The 22,861-nt window shown below is 38.2% G+C and overlaps 1 protein-coding gene across 3 annotated transcripts in view; it reads right to left on the bottom strand.

The window, feature by feature from the left end:
• The window catches only part of ERC2 (ELKS/RAB6-interacting/CAST family member 2), a 926,792-nt gene that overhangs the window by 455,279 nt on the left and 448,652 nt on the right, over window positions 1-22,861 (bottom strand). For all 3 annotated transcript variants that reach the window (XR_016512310.1, XM_090282950.1, XM_090282949.1), the window contains exon 10: window positions 19,087-19,280. Coding sequence is in view for 2 of the 3 variants with exons in the window: in XM_090282950.1 (XP_090139076.1) it covers window positions 19,087-19,280 (194 nt within the window). In the remaining variant the exon portion in view is untranslated. The remainder of the gene's footprint in view (window positions 1-19,086; window positions 19,281-22,861) is intronic.

Here is a 22,861-nt window from a genome sequence, read left to right as displayed (position 1 = left end):
AATTTAAAATACCTACCAATACAGTTACCTCCTTTCTATTCTTACTGCTTCCATCTTGGCTCAGGCCTCTATTTTCTTTGCCCAGACACTGAAATAGCTTCTATCTGGTTTCTTTGCTCCCAGTCTATCTGTCCTTCCATCCTTTCATCCATCTATTCATCCTACAAACACATATGAAGCATTAACCATATGCCAGGAACTGAAGACACGAAGATGGTAAGAAAATTACTTTATCATTAGATAGTTAAAAGTTTAGTGGAAGAGAGAAATATGTAACTGAAAAAATCACAACATGTTCATTACAACATAAACTAAGTACTGTCAGAACACGAGATGGAACTACTGTCCTTTGAGAGGTAACAGAGTGACGTGTGAATTGAAACTTCAAGGATGAGTAGGAGTTTTGCACAAAAATAGGAGGAAAGGGGCATTTGATTAATGGGAAGAGTTTGCTAAAAGGCAGAGAGATGGAAATGTCTAGCAAAACAATGAGAAAAAATTCAGTGATGCAAACATGGGGAGGAAAATGAAGAGGCGAAGGAGCTTTTTGTATATATTGGGCTTTAAGATAAGATTGGAAAGCCACCAGGGACCAGAGTGAAGATCTTTATAACCCAGGCACAGAGTTTGCTATTTGGCCCAATGTAAGAGAAGGAGGCAACAAGGGTTCTTGGGCACAGGGTGTTGCTTCACTTTTTTATCTGGACTAGAGGATGAAGAAGACTGTGACTCTCTGAAGGCTACTCCAATGGACCAAATGACCAATGGGACAACAGCAACTAGAATGGGGAAAGGAAATAATAAAAATAAAATATGGTAGATTAGACACAGTGAGCGATGAGCCAAGGGCCATTGGAGATTTCTATCTTAGAAACCCAAATGGATATGTACCAGTTCCTAGACAAAATGCCAAGTACATACAGTAGGGGGAGGATGGGTATAGGAAAAGGTGATGAATCCAGTCTTGATTGTATTGGAAATACAAGGTAGACATCTTTCCAAAACACAATCCTGTTCCCCTTGCTTTCTGGAAGAAAAAAATTAATTGTTTTTATTGTGGCATGCAAGAAAGTATCCATGTGTGCTTACATCCACATGTCCCTTGCTCTTGAGATAACCTGGGTTCAAATCCACAGTGACCTTGAGAAGGTTACCAATAACTTCACTAAGCCACAGGTTACTCATCTGCCCATGGCAAATTAATACTATCCTCCATACATGGTTGTTGTGATGGTTAGAAAAAAACATTGCACATCAATGTTTTACACAGAACCTGGCCCATGTAAAGTGCTTAATGAATAGCAGCAAAATTTTCAAAGAAAGTCACTTAGAATCACCTTTCCCCAAAAGTATGTTTAAAATATAGGGTCTTTTGAAAGGTCTTATGTGCTTTTACACTTTACACATCTTAGTGGATGGTATGATTTTTTTTTAAACTACAAATAACAGTTAAAATGTGGAAAAGTTGAAGAAAGCTATGTTACTCACTCAACCCAAAACATTTTAATTTTAGAGGACTGGAGAGAAGTAAAATATCTATGGGACATGAAAAGGTAAACCAAACAAACTGGCAAACAACACAGAGAAAAGAAGTTCCACTCTCCTCAGCAGCTGTGAGAACTGAGAAGCCAACACAGATCCCTTCCATCAGACATACAGACAAACTCATTAAAGCTTAAAAGTTTAGAGTTTAAAAGTTAAAAAAAAAAAAAAAAAGTTCTGTGGGAGGAAGACCCTGCATTTTGATGGCATGATACCTGCCCTGTGACCTCACATAATGATGAGAAGGAAATGATTCCACAGTATGATTACTGCCTGGACAGGGCACGAGCACATGGGTTTGAATTGTCCACCTTTGTTATGTTCTGCCAACCCTCCCATTTGTCTCAGACAAGATCAAGGCAGATGCAGATATTATGCTACAAAGAGGACCATCTCTCTGTCAGAGAGATATTTTGTTTTGGGCTGATCTTTTTTCAAAAGGAAAATCATCATATATCACAACAAAGACCTTCTTTCTTTTCAACTTTTATGCTGCTGGAATTCTCTGATCCCACTGTGTGGGGCCATGAAGAGCAGTCCCAAGAATGATTCCTGGAAGAAGGAGAAAACCCTCCTGGAAATACATCTTTTCTCTTGGCTACTTCCCCAGAATTCCCCATTGGGAACTGTGTCAGGCAGGCAGGAGGATGGATGGCCTGAGGTTCCCCCAACCCTGCCGTCCATGGTTCTTGAAGCCCATCCAGAGCTGATGACTGTCTCCAGTCTACAAAGCCGCTGCAGCCTCCACAGAGGCCCACTCACCAGGCCCACTCATGCTTCTCTTAGAAAAGGGAAATCCCACATTCCTACTCAAGACAAGGTGAAGACTCAGACCAGCAGCTCAAAAGAGGCTGCTGGCACTGCCAACACAAACAGCTTCTCAACTTCCATTATAAGAGGTTTTCATCAACACTTGGAATCCTTTATATTATAGAAATATTGTAGATTCCCACCCCAAACAAAGCATATTAAAGAGTGGTCTCTATGGTGCCAGGAGTTCTCAGGCCAAATCAATTTATCCTAACACAAAAATTCTCACTGTGGAATAGGGTGTAGTGGTTGATTCTAGGCTCTGGAGTCAGAACAGCACAGTTTGAATCCTGGCTCCACTAATTAATAGTTGTGTGACAGTGGGCAAGTTACTCAACTTCTCTGAGCCTTGCTGTCCTCATCCCACAAACGGGAGTAATTATAGCAACTGCTTTGAATTACTCTAAAGAAAACCTGAGGTATACCTTGAAGAATGTATATATAGTACTATGCCTAGCACCAAATCAGTACTCAACTAAGTCTTGTCTTATTTCTGCTGCTATAGTAACAACTATAGAGTACTTGAGCAAAATATCTGCCACCACACCTCTATTTTCTTCTTGCTATTATAGTAGCTGAGTTTTGTTTGCGTGTGTGTGTGTGTGTGTGTGTGTGTGTGTGTGTGTGTGTATGTTTGTTTGTTTTTGTCTTTCTGGCTCTTGCTAAAACATGGCCCATTAGTTTCTTCTGGAAACTATACAGGCTGCTGACTTTTGTTTTGTCTGTTTGCTTGTTAATTAATTATCCTTGCATCTCTTAAAGCTGTTCCCTTCCCTTCACCTGTAATGCCACCATCTTATTTCAGCATCATTGTTCCTTCCAGCTTGTGCTACTGCCAACTCCTCCAGCATAATGATATTATATGGTTCATCTTTATAGAGGATACTCCTGACTGTGCTCAACCCAGGCTCAAAAAGTTCCAAATATTTAGCTAAGCACTCAAGGCCTTCCCTGCCCTGGCAAACCCCTATTGCTCACTCTTCCCTCAACTCCAGAGCTTAAGCTACAGAATCCCACACTCTCTTCTGAGCATGCCTTGTACCTTCCCACCCCTGTTGTCTTTGCTCATGCTCCCCACCTAGTTCTACACCTGATAAAAATCTTTTTCATTTTTCTGGTCCAGTGGAAAAACCATCACATGCACAAAAATTTCCCCAACCCCTCCCTCCTCCGACTGGCCATGATATATTCAAATAGAGTTTGTCACGCTATGCCATGAGTAATGCATATTTGTCCAGTTCCAAGTTTTCATTCCAATCTACCTCCTAGATAGGCACATCCCAAAAGGTCTAAATCACAGCCTGAACAAAACCTCTCTGTTCGTAACTCCTGTCACATTTTTCACACCTCTTCCTCCATTCAGTAACAATTAGGCAGGAATCTCAATTGTGCTGGTAGGTCTCACTGAACCCAGGAAAAGCTGAGAAATTAGGTTTCCCAAGAAGAAACAAAAATAACATTCCTGCTGGGTCTCAGGATGGGAAAGCTATCCAGGGAAACAAGGTGACTCTACACAAGATTGTTCTATTGTCCTGTCTAGCAAGAGCTGATTAATCTCCCATGGTATCTGCCCTGTTGACTTGGTTCCCCTCTATGTAAGCCTCAGTGGCTCACGCTCACTCTGCATGCCTCTTCCATACCTTCAAGTTACTCATAACTTCTACTGCCTCATAACTTCAGTTTTTTAGAATTCACATCATTAATTCATTCTATAAATATTAAGTGTCTATTATTTTACAAGCACTGGGTGCATAGGACAAGTCCTTTCCAGATGGAAGTCCCACTCTAGACTGAAAGACAGATGTTGAACAAGAATTAAGATGGTGCTTCATGTTCTAGTGGGAAATTACATGAATTTACAACAGACAAATCTAATCTGGGCTGGGCTAGCTCCAGTGAAAGGCAAATGAAGGAAGTGACATTTAAACTTCACTTGACCTAGAAAAAAATAAAGTTATATCCATACTTCATACCTTACAGATAAGTTCCAGATGGTTCAAAGACTACATGTAGAAAATAAAGCCATAAAAATACCAAAACAAAAAAGAAATCCCAGGACAATTGTTCTTATACTCTTGTAGTGGAAAAAAGGTTTCTAACTATGACACAAAATTGAGAAGACATAAAAGACAGAATATGATTGACTACAAAAAAATAATATTTAAAAATTTCTGTGTAACAAAACCCATCCTCAGCAAAATTTAAATATATATATATTTATACTTGCAGGAGGAGTATTTCAAACTAAAGTCAAAGACTATACATAACTTTCCTAATATAGAAAGAGCCTCTACAAACAAATAAGGAAAATACCAACAATAATATGATAAATTATACACATACTTAAAGATGCCCATCTTCACTTGTAATAAGATAAAACCAAGTGGAAACTACACTTAAATGCCATTGCTCATCTTTCATTTTGACAAAGATCAAAAAGACTGAAAATCATACTGCACTGACAGAGTTAAAGAGAAAAAAGACTTTTACATACTGCTGATAAGACTGTAAATGGTTTAGCCTCTGTAGAAGGCAACTAGTAAAATCTAGTAAAATTAGAAATGTATTGCCCTAGCAATTCCATATCTAGAAATGTATCCTGCAGATATAATCATATTCATATTCAAAGTTATTAAATATAGTCATTTATATGAAAGGAAGAGACTTAAAGCAAACTAAAAGTCCTTCCGGGGAATACTTGTAAAATGGAACAGTATGCAGATGTAAAAAAAAAAAAAAATGGAAAGCTTTCACATATGGATATGGAAATACCTCAAAGATATTTTATTTTAAAGTAAAATCAAGGTGCAGTACAGTGTGTATTACATTATTCACTTTCATAAATATCATACTATATAGCCTATTGTTTTGCTTCCATCACTCTGGAAGCTGTATTTACATCACAGTGCCTACTACAGAGCAGGCATACAATTACTATGTGGTGAAAGTAAATACACTAATGAATAAAGAAAATAAATGGATGAAGGAACACACTTGGGTACTGGCCTATCCTCTAAACTCAATTTCATGTCCTTTTATTCATGGACACAAAAGAGCTGTGGCTGAATCCTGGCTGTTTAGTTCCCCAAAAATCTAAAATACATCTTTATATAAGGCAACCATTTATTAAATTAATTATATTATTGAAATACATGCATGTTACATGAAAACTACTTTTCAATATGCATATGATCAATTTTCTAGGTTCATTTGTTTATATTCCTCAGGGAAAAAAAGCATTCAGAAGTATGGCATTGTTTTCGATCTTTCCCACAAAATTTCTCCATGGTTTAAGGGGGAAAAATCTGAAGTCTTTATTCTAGCAACTGAGTTTTCTACAACTAAGAAGGCAAAGGAGGCTGCCTTGACCAGATTATCTCCTGCTTCTCTTTTGCATGAACTCCCTATGCTCACCTGTTACTCTTGGCATGAAAATGCTTACCACGACCATAACCACCACCACTACCATCACCATTTAATGAACATCTACTTACTATGTGTCAGACTGTGCTCCACACTCTATGTGTACCCTGGTCACAAGCTCATGAGGAATGAGCTATATAACACAATTGTCTCCATTTTACAAACACAGGGATAGGCTTAAGACGCATGGGCGTATGTCCACCATGCCGCAGCTATGATGATACTGTTTCTTAGGATGAAGTTTATTTAATTTTCTATATGTAATGTTCTGACAATAAATAGCTGTTTGCATAACCTGAATTACAAGTGAAATACTAACATAAAGTAATAGCAGGTGTAGGATAGATGACACATGCAAAATCCAAGAGCAGTGCTTCTTTATCTGCTCAGGAATCCCTAAAAAGCCCCTGCTTTGCATGTTAGGTGGCAGAAGAGCACCCACACTCACCAAAGTGATAGGACACCTATGTGCCAATTGCCCAGTGAGTGTTTCTCACCAAGGCCCACTCATCGCAGGTTATCAGAAGATTCCTGGCTATTCATTATTATAACCAACTCATTCTCTCCACGGTAATTATCTGTGAGCAACACATCATGCTGTCCTTGGAACCATCAAACTGACATATGATTAAATAACAGAGGGCTCTGAAGTTAAATTTAAAACCAGTTTCTTACACTTCAACTAACACATCACATCAAGATCTGTCCAGCCATGGGAATATTCCGGTTGATCAACACCAAAGGCCAGTGAGACACTATTCTGTTACTTCCTGTTCCCATCTGAGAAAGGTGATGATTATGTTCTCAAAACTTTCTAAAGATATTTTGCCAGGAACTAAAGAAAAATTTTGCAGAGCAATTCCCTGTATGAAGTTCTGCCCTTGCCCTACATTAAAATACCTTAAGTGTTGCTTATGTTCACCGTTGTGTCTTCACAACTATGTGTGGGGTCTCACGAGAAATAGTATATTTATTCAATATACTAAGAATCACATACTTTTCAGCTTTCATTGAAAAAAATTATGGTAAAGTGTAAGTTATTGTGCACTCAGCTTTGTATGAACAATGCTTATATTAGCCATGTTACCAATTAGAAAACAAACTGCAAGAGAAGGCCAATAGGCAAGCTGAGTTAAAACATGAATCTCACTGCTCATGGACTCAAAAAGGAACAAGAGGTTCTTCAAGGGCAAATTTGTATTCATTCTTCATCCTACTCTACAGTTCTAGAATTAAAGTTTCTCAACAAAAATACTTCTGCACAACCCACTTTTATATTTGCAGAAGATACCACTTAGGAAAAACAACTTTTGTTGTATCCCCAATAAAATAGTTGCACCCAAAGCAAAACCAGTAATGTTCTGTCTTCCTAATCTACTCTATTTTTCTACCTATATAGTATTCATTGAATTTAGAGTATATTAAAATAATCAGAATTCCTTACAAAGAAAATCTCCTAAGTCATTGCTAGATATGTCATACTAACAACACAGTATTTTCTTTAGAGACACATACACACATAGTACCCACTCATTTTTAAATTGGTCCCCAAAATGTAGGCTCTCAAAAATGCGACATTACACAGTGTGAAAATTCCACCCATCTTGACCCAACACGGAAGAAAGTCCCAGTCACTAGTTGGATAGGTTTCCCTACAACTTGATCTGGTATTGTGGATAATGAAGTGATAGAATTCACATTTCATAAGAAAAGCCATATAAAGGAAATAAGATATTATTTTTCTAGAAAGTGATTTATAATAATACTGAGAAACTATTTTTTCACATTCCTTCCCCTTCTCAACATTTACAGAAAAGGCTAACGTATCTTGAGAGATTTACTATTTGCTGATATTCATCCATATGGTAGTACCAACCAAAAATCCAGGCATACAGTAGGGATAGGGGGGAAAGGTTTTGAAAAACTACAAATGAATGATTAATTCTACCAACGTGGTATCTTTTATTCTGGAGCCAAGCCTTATTAGGCCAACCTACAACTATTTCTTGATTGTTCTGTTATGGTTCTTACTGTTGTCATTGTTTTAACAGATTTGCACTTTGAGAGTGGTTTTATTCATCTCTAAGGAACCTCAGACACATACTGCACCATAAAATATTTCAACTACAATACAAAGTGTGTTCCTTCCATCTTCCCCACCATCCTAGAAGGTACGGAGCAACACTAAAAAGTAAAAAGTAAAAATAATACAGAGCATAAAGCCCCAGTTCTACAAATTGGAGCTGCCTCAGCAAAACATTAGCCATGGCAAGTCCCACTGAGGCTAGGTCGGAAAGGTGCAAGAACCAACCTCTGGCTACACATCAAAGGTTAAAAACCACTTCTAAATATAGAACACACTTTATGTTTGCAGGAGCTGTAAATCAGGGAAAACAACATTTTTCCATCCCCAATAAAATATTTGCACCCAAAGCAAAATCAACTGATTTCTGGCTTTCTACCAGTTCTGCTTGGGCGTAAAATTTTCTGACACTTCACCAAAAATGTCAGCATTACTATAAGACAACTTTAAAGAGGGAAATGATCGTCTGACCTATGGATAACCCCCTCAACCCCAACAGGAAAAGGAATTTTAAAAAACACCTGAAACCCAGGTTCTCCAGTTATTAGTATAAACGGGAAAAACTATTTTCTTAGTGGCCAAATCTTTCCTTATAGGAAGTGTTGGTCTTTGAATTCATTGAGGGGAGGGGTCATGTCTTTTTTACTGCTATACATTCCCAACCCCCAGCACCGAACCTTGCATGGTGGAGAATTTCAATGCATAGTCAAGAGAGGAGGGCAAGGGTAGGAAGGAGAGAAAAAGAAAAGAAAGGAAGGAGGGAGCACAGGAGGGAGGGAGAGAAGTAAGAAGGGAAGCAGGAAGGGAGAGAGGAAGAAAGGAGGGAGGAAAGAGAGAAGAAAATGAAGTAACTTCAGAAGGAGATCTTTTCCATTCTCTTTTATTTGTGTTTTTATTTTTCTTGAATTTTCAAGTACACAGTTTGATAGAAAACCAATCACATCTTTTCTTAAGGCTTTCCATCTGGAGTTAGATAAGCTATCCAGTGGCCTGAGCTTGGCCTCCAGAAACAGCCCGCAAACAAACCTCTGCAGGGACCAAGTAAATAAAGGATGGCAGGAGTGAGAGACAAGCTAATGGAAGTACCTGTCTTCAATAGTCATTTATTCAACGACATTCAGGAATATGACTGCCACCTCCAGTGTGAGGTCTCTGCATCAAGCTAGAGACCCATCCAATCTCAGGGAGGCTACTTTCTACTAGGAGGTACCAAACACTAATTGACTACCTTAATCTGAGGTAGGGTGTGACAGAGCCAGGAAAAAGGGGCCAGACAGAGAGAGTACTGAGGATATCAAGGAAGGGAGAAATTGCTTCTGCCCAGGGGTTTCAGAGAAGGCATGGTGCTCAGGAGGTGGACAGCTGGGCTGCCTCTGGAGGAGCAGAACTTGTGTACAAGAAATCAGCTCAGGCCAGGAGGTGAGGTGGGGGACAGACATGAATCTCACGGTATTTCCTCACAGTGCTTCATGGAATATATTCTATGAACACCATATCTGGGAAACAGCAGACTAAACATAATTGCACAGGTTTCCTGACCACAGGCATCCTCATAGGTTTTGCTATGCAACTGGAGCTGAAGAGGCAAAAGGTTCGATCTGTATATCAGAAAGAACTGCCTTTGGAGGGAGATCCCCAAATCCTTTACTTATATGCTCTATTAACTTGAGCAAAATATTTAACTTCTATGAACTCCAGTTCCCTCTTCTCTAATATGGAAGAAATGACATCCAACCTCATAAAATTGTTATGAGAAGTAAATGCTACAAAAAGTGACTGATTCAGTGTTGATACTTAATGTTCATTGTAATTACTGTTGCTACTTCTGCTATTTCTGTTTAGCAGTAGCATCAGTGTGCATCATGAATACAAAAAAAAAAAAAAAAGAACAATGTAATATGCAGCATTTCTTAAACAGTTTCATCAGTTTTTCATCAGCTAATTTTTTGAAATGCCAGGCCAGCACATATGCTTAGCCTAGCACACAGTAGGTACTCACTATGTATTTGGAGGGAATGAAGCCAATAACAGACCCTACAAAGAGCAAACTGCAAGACAGCAGGGGATGTTCTGGGCAAGATGGTTTTCATTACTTCTTTGGGCAACAGGCCTCTGAGTTCTGGGAGGAGTGACTTCATCTTTTGCTAGAAGAATGAGGGATTGAGAGCACAGTGCTCAGCTTTGGGGAAACATCACAAAGAGCTTACTTTAGAAGAAGCGTTTGAAGTGACTCTGTAACAATGAGCTCACGCCTGCTGCCAGGTGCCAGCCTGCTTGGCGGGGAGACACACTGGGCCTGTCACCAATACCCACCCCTGTGGACACAGCCAGTGAGGATCCCGGGAGACCTGCTCCAAAGACAGCTTCTTCTTCTCCAACAGGGGACACCGAGGCACAAACAAAGAAGCAGCCGACCCAGGATCCAAAGCAAACTGACGGATGAGAGAGCTCGAAAGAAGCCTGAGCCTTCTGGTTTTACTTGTTGATTCTCTGACAGAATTTTGAACTGATTCCCAAAGGATACTTTTTTTTTTTTTTTTGGACAAGTGCTGCATACATTTATTGAGATAACTTCATTTGTCATAAGTCACACACTAATCTTGCAAATAGTTCCTAGCAATGAGCACATTTCACATACCCACCCCCCACCCTCCGAGTGCAATGCAGGATTCTGTTCAACCTCTCCAGTTTCCCACTGGTTTGTGTGTAAAGAGATTCTTGACAGAAGTGGAATTTTCTACAGTGAGAACCTAACCAGGTTTAGATTATGACATTTGCATTTTACCAAACCCAGTACTTCATTTTTGTCTACCAAAATTTAAGCTAGAGACTCCTCATAGAATTTAAAGAGGAAATGAGGCCATTTAAACAAAGTAGTTAGAGGAGAGAATTTCCCATGGAAAATAGAAAGGACCCAAAAGTTTGCAAAGTTTTCAAACTTCACATTGGGTGACAGACTGGAAAGACAACAAACTTCTATGGTAAAGAATAGCAGACATTTTAAAATATATATATAGTAAATAGACATAAATACATACGCAGAGACATATATTTGTATGTATGCACACACAAATATATGCATCTGTGTTATGAGCCATATAAAGGAAGTGCTTGGGCTACAGATTCTGTATTCATCCAATTGTTACATTTCATTTCATTTTAACTGGTAAACCTGGAAGTGGTTGGGAAAAAAAGCATAGTTAGCTCTGGAAACTTGTCAAAGCTCAAGAAAGCTTCCAGGACTCAACAGACTTTTTTGTTTCCAGGAGAGCAGAGCTGCCCAATTCCTTCTACACTAAAAATACAACTAGAGTCTGTTTACAAGGATTATATATTTTCTCCATCATGTTCATTTGGGACAGGAGGTTAAAGATATTGAAGTTATCTAAATCTTGATTTGATCACTATACACAGTCACTCAATGAGGCTTGGCCTGAACATTTTACCAAACCCAATCAACACACCTGGCTCCTCGTCCAGAGAATTCCCGCTAACCTACAACTGCTCCCAGCCCTACCCTTGGCAACCTGTCCTCTGAGCTTCAGAGCTCATGTCCATTTACTGTGAAATAGAAAAAAGCTAAATACTACACAAGACAGTTCCTGGAGAAAAACACACACTCATACACACACAGTTAAGTGCCTGCGGACAACCTCTGAAAGCCTAGGCAGGAAGCCTGTATGTTAGAGAGAAAGGGGTCCCTGGTCTCAAAGACTTCAATATCAACAGGTGCAGATTGGGGGTAGCAAAGGGAAGGCAAAGGAGAAAGAAAACAAAAGATGGGCAAGGAGAAAAACTTAAAGCTTCATTAAATGAGCAGATTCAAAACTTCGAGGAAAGATGTGGTGCTAGGTGGCCAAGCCCCGCTGCCCCACCCACAGTATGATGTCTGTTTCTGCACGCAGAGCCACCAGAAAGTGAATTAACAGTTACTAGGTTTGGGGTGAGAGCAGTTCTCCAGGACCGCGTTTTCAGTCTCTGTTTAGATCTCTGTTTGGGGGACTAGGGAGAACCGGCAGCCTCCAGTGTGATATGTTCAAGGCAGTTTCTGTGGCACTCCCCATGCAGTACATGGCAATAGCAGAGAAGAGGTTTCATTTGCAAGGACTATGAGCCACAGGGGTAGGGAGCGGGCAGTGGGACAGAACTGGGGCATGGGCAGGAGGTGTCATTTTGAAACTGTTTATTGCTAATGTAAATGCACTGGTCTGGTGGCTTAGGTGATGAGCAGGGGACAGGATAAAGAGGTGCAGACCTGAATAAAGAGAGGAAAATAATATAGCTTGCCTCTCAAAAGAACAACTATATTGGCTACCAATTTAATGAGTCTTTTTTTTTTTTTTTTAAGGCTAGCTAGCCCAAATCATACAATGAGCATCTTTTAGTAAACTCATTGATTCAATGATAAAAAAAAATCACTAGATATTCCTATATATTATTGAAAAGAGAAGACTTGCTTCACTTAAAGAACTAGTTATTGAGTTGGGCCCTCTGTCTTAGATGAATCAAACCTGGGATGTGTTTCCAAACAAAATGTCCATCTTGCTTAATATTGGGGTGCACACAGTCTACATGGAATCTAGTTTTACACTTGGGTCCATATGCTATGCCCTAGGTAATTAAAGTATGTCTTATGGCTAATAAAAATAAAGCTAAAAAGTTAAAAAACCAAAACAATGACAGGAAATAACATGTGTGTACAATATGTTACTAACACACTGATAATTTTCAAAAGTGACTTTAAAAAAGGATTATAAATCTTTCAAAACACAGTGATTTATTAAGCGAAAAGTCGGAATGGTTTGCACTATTAAATAGAGTTTTTAAGTTGCTGTGTCATGGGCAAATCTTTTGTTCTCCTAGGTTAAATTTAGCGTCCGGCATTTTTTTTTTTTCACTGCTCCATATTTTATCATCATGCAGTCAATTTTGCACTAGGGAGTTTCCTTGATGATTTCTCTTATTGACTTTATAACCCAGGAATAGAATGTATCAAATAATCCAACGGTGATTTATTTCCATCTTCTTCTTTGCCTTTTCCCACTTATACAGCCTTCTCATAAAATAAACCTTCTCTAGGCATGGGATGATATTGAAAAATAAAAGTGGTGACCAGAGGAAAATCATTTCAGAAATGTGTTTGCTGAACAAGTGCAAGCAATAAATTGAGCTTAGGAAGAAAAGGCGGTTAGAAGAAAAACTGAAAATACTAACCTGAATGTCAAGCTGAGTGGAGCGAGGGTGAAAGCAGCAATTTGGAGGATAAGCAGAAAGAAAAGGGGATAGCAAAAGAGAATAAAAGGAAGGAAATGCATTAGTTTTAAACATACAGCCAACAGATGTAATATTAGCAGGTTTTATAACCAAATGAAGGGCTTTTTATCTGATATTACCCCCCCAAAGTCCCGGCACACACCATAAGCTGTTATATTAAATACAGTGCCTGAGACGCCGGTGTCTGCTCTCATGCGCATCATCACAACACACACTGATGGGAGCCAGAGGTGTGTTCTGGCAACTCAGTGGCAGCATTTGCCCTTTTCTGGAGGGATACTTATAAAGTTCCTATCTGTGCGCATATAAAATTTTATTATTTAATAAAATGAAATGGAAATGACTGAGGTATTAGAGCTGGCGGTAAGCACTGATGTCAGATTTTATTTGAACCAGTAAGTTGGATGGTTATATCCTGTGAGATATTTTTCCTTCATCCCTGAAAACCAAAAGGAGCTGAGCAATTTGGCTTTCTGTTCAAAGATTTCCATTTTAGATGCTCACAGAGCACTGCACCTAGTGATGATCAAAGACACCACGAGGAGGGCTTCTGGGGAGGGGCTGTCTTCCCATCAGCCTCCCCAAAAAGGGCAGAGTAACTTCCAAAGCTGAAAGTAATTTTTTTCAGTTGTGAAAATGAGAATCGTACTTCATCACTGAAAATATCCAGATGCTTGATAACTTATTTGTGTAAAAATATTTAACATGCTCTTCTTTATTGTCAAAACAATAGTCTCTAACGCCAAGCAAAAATTAAAAGAAAAAAAAATCATGCTTCTCTTCAGGCTACCTCAGGAGCACACGGTGGACATTCATTTTGTGAACCTATAAAATAACTATTTGCAACAAAGTGGATAAACAAATACTTTACCAGCCATCTACTCAGTGGGACTCCACCACTCTACACTACTCAGAAGTAGCTTTAAGCATTTCACATGGGAAGTAAAAACAAAACAAATCCTCAGGAGAAAGCTTAAACGTGAACATTTCAAATGAAAACCAGCATTTACTATCATGATAAAAATCAAAGAGAGAATTCAAGATTAAACGTATGGTGAAAGAATTCATCCACTAATTCCTTGTAACTGAAATCCCCCTACAGAGTGTTTTGTAATTATGATGCACATCTGATCCAAAATAAGAGTTGGGTCAGGCCATGGTCATTGTGGGGACTCTGGTGATGTTGGCCCCAGCTGCTGTTTCAAATCCTTCTGGATCAGAGGTGCATCATGCTGAGATTCATAGCCAAGCTGTAGGGAATCCTGAACTGAAATAGCATGAAAACATTTAAGATTTAGTTGGCTTTTTCCAAGGATTCCCAATTTTTATCAAATTCTCAAAGGATCCATGATATCCATGACTTTCCACTGAAAGATGGCTAGGGATGGTGTAAAACCATTAGCCACTTATTTTAAAGAAATTCCTTCAAATATATTAACAAACATAAATGAAAATTACTTAGCAAGATGAGTTTATATCAAAACAAATAGAACTGGTATCAAGTTTCTTCCATGTACCATGAGACTTCTAGAACATACTATCACAATAACTTTTTTTAACGTAAAGCTTATGTCCTGGCTGTTTTGGCTCAGTGGATTGAGCACCAGCCTGCAAACCAAAGGGTCACTGGTTTGATTCCCAGTCAGGGCACATGCCTGGGTTGCAGGCCAGGTCACTCAGTTGGGGGCATGCAAGAGGCAACCACACATTGATGTTTCTCTCCCTCTCTTTCTCCCTCCCTTCCCCTCTCTCTAAATAAATAAAATCTTAAAAAATAATAATAAAGCTTAAGTTTATATTTTGTGAAAAGGGTTCTGAAAGATATCAAAGAAATTGTATCAGCACATTATTTTTAAAAGTCATAAGAAAAAATAATAGTGTGTTTCTCAACCTTAGATAAGGCACCTTTAGGCATCTAAAATGATTCCTCAATGTCCAAATGTCTAGTGCAGCAGTTCTCAACATGTGGGTCGTGACCCCTTTGGGGGTCAAACAACCCTTTCACAGGGGTCACCTAAGACCATTGGAAAACACATATATAATTACATATTGTTTTTGTGATTAATCACTATGCTTTAGTTATGGTTGGGGGTCACCACAACACGAGGAACTGTATTAAAGGGCCGTGGCATTAGGAAGGTTGAGAACCACTGGTCTAGTGGCATTAGTCCCGATTCAGTTAACGAAGTGCTAGCTTGTTTTCTATTTTGATGTTATGCCTTAGATGTAGAACCCCAAGGGAGCCACCCGCCTCTCCACAGTAGAGAGGGACTTGATTGAGGGCTTGAGCTGGGCATTCCCTGTCCTTTAGATAAACACTGACAAACGCCCTAACACATTTAAGATAATTACATGAAAGGTCACCTGACTGATTCCTCTCCATGGGTCAGATGCCAGAAATCAACTGGCAGCAGACCTTGTTTGACAGACTCTGTTAACCTCTCTCTTTACCCTAAGGCATCAAAGGATTAATTCTGAAATTCTAAATAAAACTGAGAGACTTTGATGGGCACTGATACAAAAAGACCATATACTTCACTGTCTCTAATGTTGAATTAGCTACTTGATTTTGTAGCCTAGGTGATTTCTAGCATTGGCAATTGAATCGAGATTTTAGCTTGATTTGGACCAATTCTCCAGGGCTTGCTCAAGGCCCCACCCCCACCTTGTGTCAAACTTCCTGAGAGAAGCCTGCAGTCCAAGACAGAAGCTCCCTGCTGAACCATCAGGATCAAGTGCAAGGGTTTTCAGGATGATGCCCATGGGGACCACACTGGAGAAAAATGCACTTTGAAAAGCAAACTCTTTAATGGCTGATGAAAAACATCATTCACGTGGAATTTAAGAGGTAAATCCATCCATGTAAGTGCCAGGCATGTGCTATTTGTAATGTACACTGACACTGGGGTCAGTGTCGTTGGAGTTATTCTGAACCCCACACCTCTTGTTGCACCTGACTGAAGTTCTGGAGTATTGTAGAATACTAACTGCTTTTAAAAAGAAGCTTTTTCACTCTGGCAGGTCACATTACAGACCAGAGACCACAAATTTATTTCAAGTTCAATTTTCTGGTTTTCAAAATCACAAACGTAATTGCAACCACTCCTGCATGATTCCAAAATGGAGATATATGTCACATTGCTAAGAAATCTTTCATTCCCAACATTATGAGGTATGAATTTTGAAGTTTCAGCCAGCAAATGGAGATACTGCCCAGTTTGAAAAGGGCTGCCTGACAATCCAAGGAAGACGTCCTGGTCAGAATATCCACGAATTCCAGCAGATAAGGCTTCAGAAAGGCAGGCCAAAGCTGCGCTCTCCTTTTCCCAAGAAATTTCCCCTCTTGATCTCCAGCCCCAACTCCTTAGGGGCCTGGGCTGGGGCTGGGGCTCAGACATTTCCCAGACTGCTGTTCTGCTGCTGGACCCAAGACACAGGCAGGCAGAGAACTGGGACTGAGTCAAGTCCCACCACGCGCTTTATGAATTACAGTGCCTGGGAGGCATCAGCTTTAAGGAGAGGCACAGGCAGAGATAAAGAAAATGTGCAGAAAGTACATAAAGATAAATGCTTGTAAAATCACTGTTGTTTTAATGCATTCCAGATTGAGGAAATAAAAATGTGAATATTCTTGATGATTTAATGGCAAGAGCATTCAGCTAAGACCTGTTGGTCCAACTACACAATTATGCTATTTTATGCAAATATTTATAGTAGCTGGTCCTGATTTTCAATGACAGTTCTGGAGAGCTGGTTTAGTGCGGAAAAATGCTTTCTAAATGTGAGGCGCCTTCCCCCGTGAAAGCTGATAAAGATGAGGCAGATATCTTATGTCCCAGCTATGGTGGCTCTCTGTTGGCTGAGTGACTGGTGCTACACATAATTGCTCATCTGTCAGACTTGGGGTCAAATCCAGACTTGATTCTTATAAACTCTACAATCTTGAGGAAATTACCTGATTTGTTGAAAGGCATAGTTTTCTTATCTATAAAATGGGGATGTGTTATGGGAAAGATTAAATAATATACAGTATCTGATACTGTTACATTAACTATACATAACCTATTACTATTATTCTAATTACTATTACTAATATCAACATATTACTATCTAAGACACCTTATCAATGACTCATTGTTTCTTACAGCAGTGGCCTAGTGCTGGGAAACCTACATTATGACATTTTTGTCTCTTTCTGACCACAGGACCAACCAACCCAGAGGACTATTCAATCTTTCGGAATCTCAGTCTTTTTACCAATAAAAGAGACATGATCATAATTTCCCTGTAATATCATACTAGCTTTTTAAGAAAAATTTTGGTCCTAAAATACAGTTCCAAAATAGTCATGTGGGTATATCTAAAATTAACAGTGCTTTTAAGAACTGGTAGACTGGCAAAACATTCCCACATTTTAAAAATTAAAATGAAGCCCTGAACATGTTTTAATTTGTACACTTAAATCAGGAAAAAAGTATTGGTTTAATTGCTAAAACTGGTCACACACAATGAAAATCAGATTATCCGATGAAGGCTAAGATTCTTAAATGGTTATAAATTGATTTGGGGTTTGGATATATTAAATACCATATTTTAAAATGTTGGGCCTGGAAAGTACAGCTCACCAGCCTGTGAACTGAAAGGTCGTGGGTTTGATTCCTCGTCAGGCCAGGTCCCTGGTTGGGGGCAAGTGAGAGGCAACTGATCGATGTTTCTCACACATCAATGTTTCTCTCCCTCTCTTTCTCCCTCTCTTCCCCTCTTTCTAAAAATAAATTAGTAAAATATTTTTTTAAATGTCGAAATTGTATTGAGAACTAATCTATCCATTTAATACAGAGCTACTTAATATTGAGAATTTATTTGTTTTAGCATTCAGCTTTTCATAATGATATAACCGTCTCACCTTACAGGAATTGGTACCTGCAAAGTATGATACATTTTAACAGGTTGTCAGATATTCACTTCTAACAAGATTCAAGGTCACACAGCTGGCATGAAGCAGAGGCAAAACCTGAACCCAGGTCTTTCTGTTGCTAAAGCTTGTGTGATCTTTCCACAAGACCATAGAGAGCTATTCTGCATATATCTTCAAGTCCTTTAGGCCCTCACAAGTGACTTGATCAGAACTGGCAAACATTCATTGATTTATTCAAAATTGGCTGATCTCTGCCATATGTACTGAATCTAGAAAAGACAAATTCTTCCTTAGTATTGAACCAATAAGGAATCTTGAAAGGTTATGGAGTTATGTAAAATTTTTCAGAAATACTTTCCTTATATGAAATATAGGAAAAAGAACTGATAGAAAGCTTATTTTTAAAGTCCTTTCTATACATAAATACAACACAGGTATGATTTATCTAAAATCTAAATACTCTGGAACTCCAGTATAACCCTCTTTGTTTTTAGACAGAATTTGCTAACAGTAGGCCTGGGTTAGACCTTTTTCAAACACATTTATTTACCAAACGTCATAAGGTCCTCTTAAAAGATAAATCCCAAGATGAATCTGTTGTGTGCCAGAAAACACTTGAAGGACATGAACTCCTTGCCCTTTCCCCTATCTTGAATAAATTTCCAACTACTGTATGATCTTCTATATTTTTTGCCTGAGAAAAACATAGACCACAAATGTTTGTCTTTGATAGGAAAAAAACTGAGATCTCAGGTAGTCAAAGCCTTAATTTCTTACACACTTTGCTGGCCCCAATGCTAGACCACTATTTTCTTAAAGACTTAAGCATATGAGTCATCAAGAGATAAGCCAATTGCCTTTTGAGTATCCCACAGAAATACAACATCATCACTAACAGGCCATATTCCCCATTCATAACTTGTTTCCAGCTTGAAATATGAACATGCCTTCTGAATCCACTGTGACCTGAGATGGGTAACTAAGCAATCAGTGTTCACTCACTGTTGACAATCCATAACATTACTGCAAAATTTACCTCTCAAGTTCTGCAATCTTTTTGTCTTTGTCATTCTTTTCATTCTCCACCTCCTTGAGGATCTCCAGCAACCGGTCAACTTCTGCTTGGGCCTTGCCACATTCATCACGGTAATAAGATGCCTCTTTATCAAGCTGTTTTATTCGGTCTGCAAATTCGGGGTTCATCCTGGAGTCATCTTCAATATTATGAGCCTTCAACATTATATTTTTAAAGAATGTAGTTAAGACAACAATTTAGAACGAGAGATCGTGCAGTCACCAATGGCCCAGAAATTAACTTTGGAGAAATAATAATAATCACCAAGAATTATGGGTATGCAGTCAGTTAAAAGGCAAGATGGGAGAACTGCACATTTCAGCTACCATAGAACAATGTTGATTTTAAATTATATTGCCATTTCACTGGAGAGCTTCTGCTGCTCTTGATATTTTATTGTTCCATTAAATGTTCCTCTTTTTGCTTTTTTCCCACCAAAAACTCAGGGATGATGGAGGTAGAGACTGTGATGTCTTCCTGGTCATTTGTCAAGCAGAACCAAGACAAATCATCTCACAGTTAAGAAAGTTACTCATATCAACAGCTTCCTTTTTCATTATAGGAGAAACTGAGACAAAACAATATGAACTTATTTTTCCAAGAATCATCAAGGGCATATGTAAAGCCAGGTAACATATGACTGAAAACTGAACACTACATCCCATTGAGAAATTTCAGCAAAAGATGTAATTTGAAAGGAGGACTCGAAAGTGAGTAACAGCTTTCCAGCTAACAGTCATACCCATAAATTCTTGTGCTATTGATTAACTTTAATCTGAACCAGGAGGAGGATGAGCTAATTCATGAACAAGCACACACACGAGAACCTGCAAACACATGCATGGGGTGGCAGCGTTACACACAAGAACAGACACAGCAACAAAACAGCAACAACACTGCAGAATAATTTGCAGCCAAAGTATTTGTGGTTTTGTGTGTGTGAGACTGTGTTATGGCTTTTTTTTTTCCCAAAATAAACTTTTGGCTGAAATATTCCCAGACAGATGGAAAGAACACTGCACTACAATGTTTTGCCTACCCCTTGTTTCCCATTATTCCTAATTGACTTCTTCAAAGAGCAGGCAGGGAAAAAATAAGTAGTTTAACAACAGTGTACATTCAACATAGAAAGTTCAGAGAAGTCATCTATGTATGTATATCCAACATCCATGTGTGAAATACTAAAATGTTAACAATTTATTAGGACTAAAGTTGTTCTATTGTCTTCCTATGTAGAGCAAATGCTCATTGTGTTTTTATGTACCTTTTTTTTCCTTTAACTTCAGGGAAAAAAACAAGGCAAGCAAGCTACAGCTACTGTGGGGTCAAATGATTCATGCATGGTTAGAAAATACTACTGTTAAAAGGTTGGCAGTCTTTGCAATTATTTAGTAGAAAAAAATTCAAAAATTAGTATAAATAAAAATAAATTTCTTTATGACAAAAAGTATCATTTTTAGGGTAGTATTTTGCATGTAACATTATTTAAGCATGAGGATAGAAAGGGAATAATTTGTTTTCACTCTCCTTAAGATTTCCTTATTCAAGGAAAAAACTCAACTATGCAAAAGATCTTGGGAAAATATAACAATTCAACATACTATCAGATACTGGTTTACCCCCTTGTACCAATGTTTCTCAGAAAACATTTACTTATTTTTTATTTATTTAGTATGCACACTGGTAGTTTCAATATAATTTAAATAATCCAAAAAAGAATACTAAGCTAAAATATCTTTAGGAGTTTATTCATCTAATAATTTTATTTTAACTTGAAGTAATGAATATTTTTATTTGTTAATCTTCTCTTTAAAATGTAGAGTAGATATTCTATTTTTTTTTAAAAGTATTCCATATAACTACTTCTAGTTGTGATAATAAGAATCACTCATTAGTCTTGTAACAAAAAGAGCATTTAAAATACAGTTTTTAAACTGCTAAAAAAAAAGAAAACAAAATTTCCATGTTAATTCTCTCCCACTTGTATACTATCTTACCATTATTTTATGGCAGCTAAAAACTTTTTCATAACATTTTTCTCAAACTACCCAAACAATAACATTAAGGGCTTTAAAACACAATTAATAAACTGAGTAATGAGCAGCTAGAAACACTCAAATAAAAGAATAAATGTTTTTGATTGGTTACTTCTGAAAAGTTAAAATGCCTTTCTTCACTCAGATTAAAAGATTCACAATGAGCTAGAAGTCAGCCGCTGTTGTTTATTTTCATTGTTTTTATTCTTCAGATGATTATTATCACAATTTTTAATAAGTGGGTACAGGATTACTAGTTGCAAGACCTAGATTCTAAACTGGCTCTGTGTCTTATGACTGTAGGCAAATAAATTAGCCTCTCTCAGGACAGTGGAAACTACTTAATGATAAAAATATAGAAGATATTATTCATTTGTGGTTTTATTATTATTTTGAGATGTATCCCATCAGTGGGGCCTGTTAAATAGCTGAGTTAATAGGTTTGTTTAACTTTCATTGGTAAGATATTACATATGCCTTAGAGAAGGCCTCCCTGCTAGGTTTACAGAGAAAGCTGCTGATAATAGGATGAGGAGTATATTCCTTATTTTAGCTTCTTGAAGAGAAGAATATAATCCAAGGCTAGCTTTCAACTTGGGGGTGAAATTAGATGGGCTGGTATTCTTTTCAACCCAAAAAGTTGGATGGTTAAAGGACTCATGGGATGTTTAGAGATACAGAAAGCTGAGGCAAAAACATGCCTAAAATCTAGACCACTGTTGACCTCACGTAGTGCTAAAGTTAGATCATGTTATTAAAATAAACACCATAGCCAAGTCTATAGCTGGCCAGGTGTCTCTTAGGTAATACACATTGGTGCTAATAATTCTTCCTTTTAAAAGGAATAAATAACCTCAAAAATACTTTTGAGTTAAATACATCTATCCATCTCTATATCAATATCTGCCGATTTCTGGGCAAAATAATTTCTATCAAACCACCTTCAATATTGGAACCAGAATTTGGGGGGAGGTTATTAAATAAAGGTATAAATAGATAGCATGTAAAATTCTTTAAGTAAGTAGAGAGCTGTAAGAAAGAGTCACACAGAGATGGGAGAGTAACAGCTGCTTCTGGCTCAGCACTAGGGTCCAGGTAAAGACTCAGGGAAGATAGAGTTTCACAGGACTGAACGCTGGTGAGTCCTTGATCCGACCTGAATATTGGAGCCAAAAGTCTTCACGGAATTTATAAAAGATAGTGCAGCTAATCAGCTCTGTTCAGCCCGAATCACTGCTTTTCAGAGGGTGGGTTGAAACTGTTAACCAGTATAGCACAAGTGTGTTATACTGTGATCTACAGACATGGGGGTGACACTAAACTAAAGAAACACAGGAGGAAATTGAGCTTACAAAGCCAATGCTACCTTCCAAGTTATCAGGCCAGAGGACTCTCTAAAAATGGAGTAAAGAAAGCAGTTTATTTGCATTTAGGTAATACTCCTGCATTTTCAAATTATAGCATGGCTTGTTGGATCTGGACAGGCAGCTCCTGGTGGGGATCAAAAATAGATAACAGATTTGGGCCTAATGTATACTTTAGACACTGCCGAAAAAAAATAATAGATATATTGAATAGAGTGTTACCTGAGTAAATTCCTACCAAGGCTTTCTGACCCATTCAAGGTTTAGACTGAAAATGCACAATAATTATTTCCCCTATGAATCTGTTGGTTTAAAATTAGCTCTCCCAAAAGGTCA

The sequence above is a fragment of the Furipterus horrens genome, unplaced genomic scaffold (assembly GCF_987537825.1).
Source record: "Furipterus horrens unplaced genomic scaffold, mFurHor1.1.pri manual_scaffold_7, whole genome shotgun sequence".
NCBI lineage: Eukaryota > Metazoa > Chordata > Mammalia > Chiroptera > Furipteridae > Furipterus > Furipterus horrens.
This window is presented reverse-complemented; position numbering and strand designations above follow the sequence as displayed.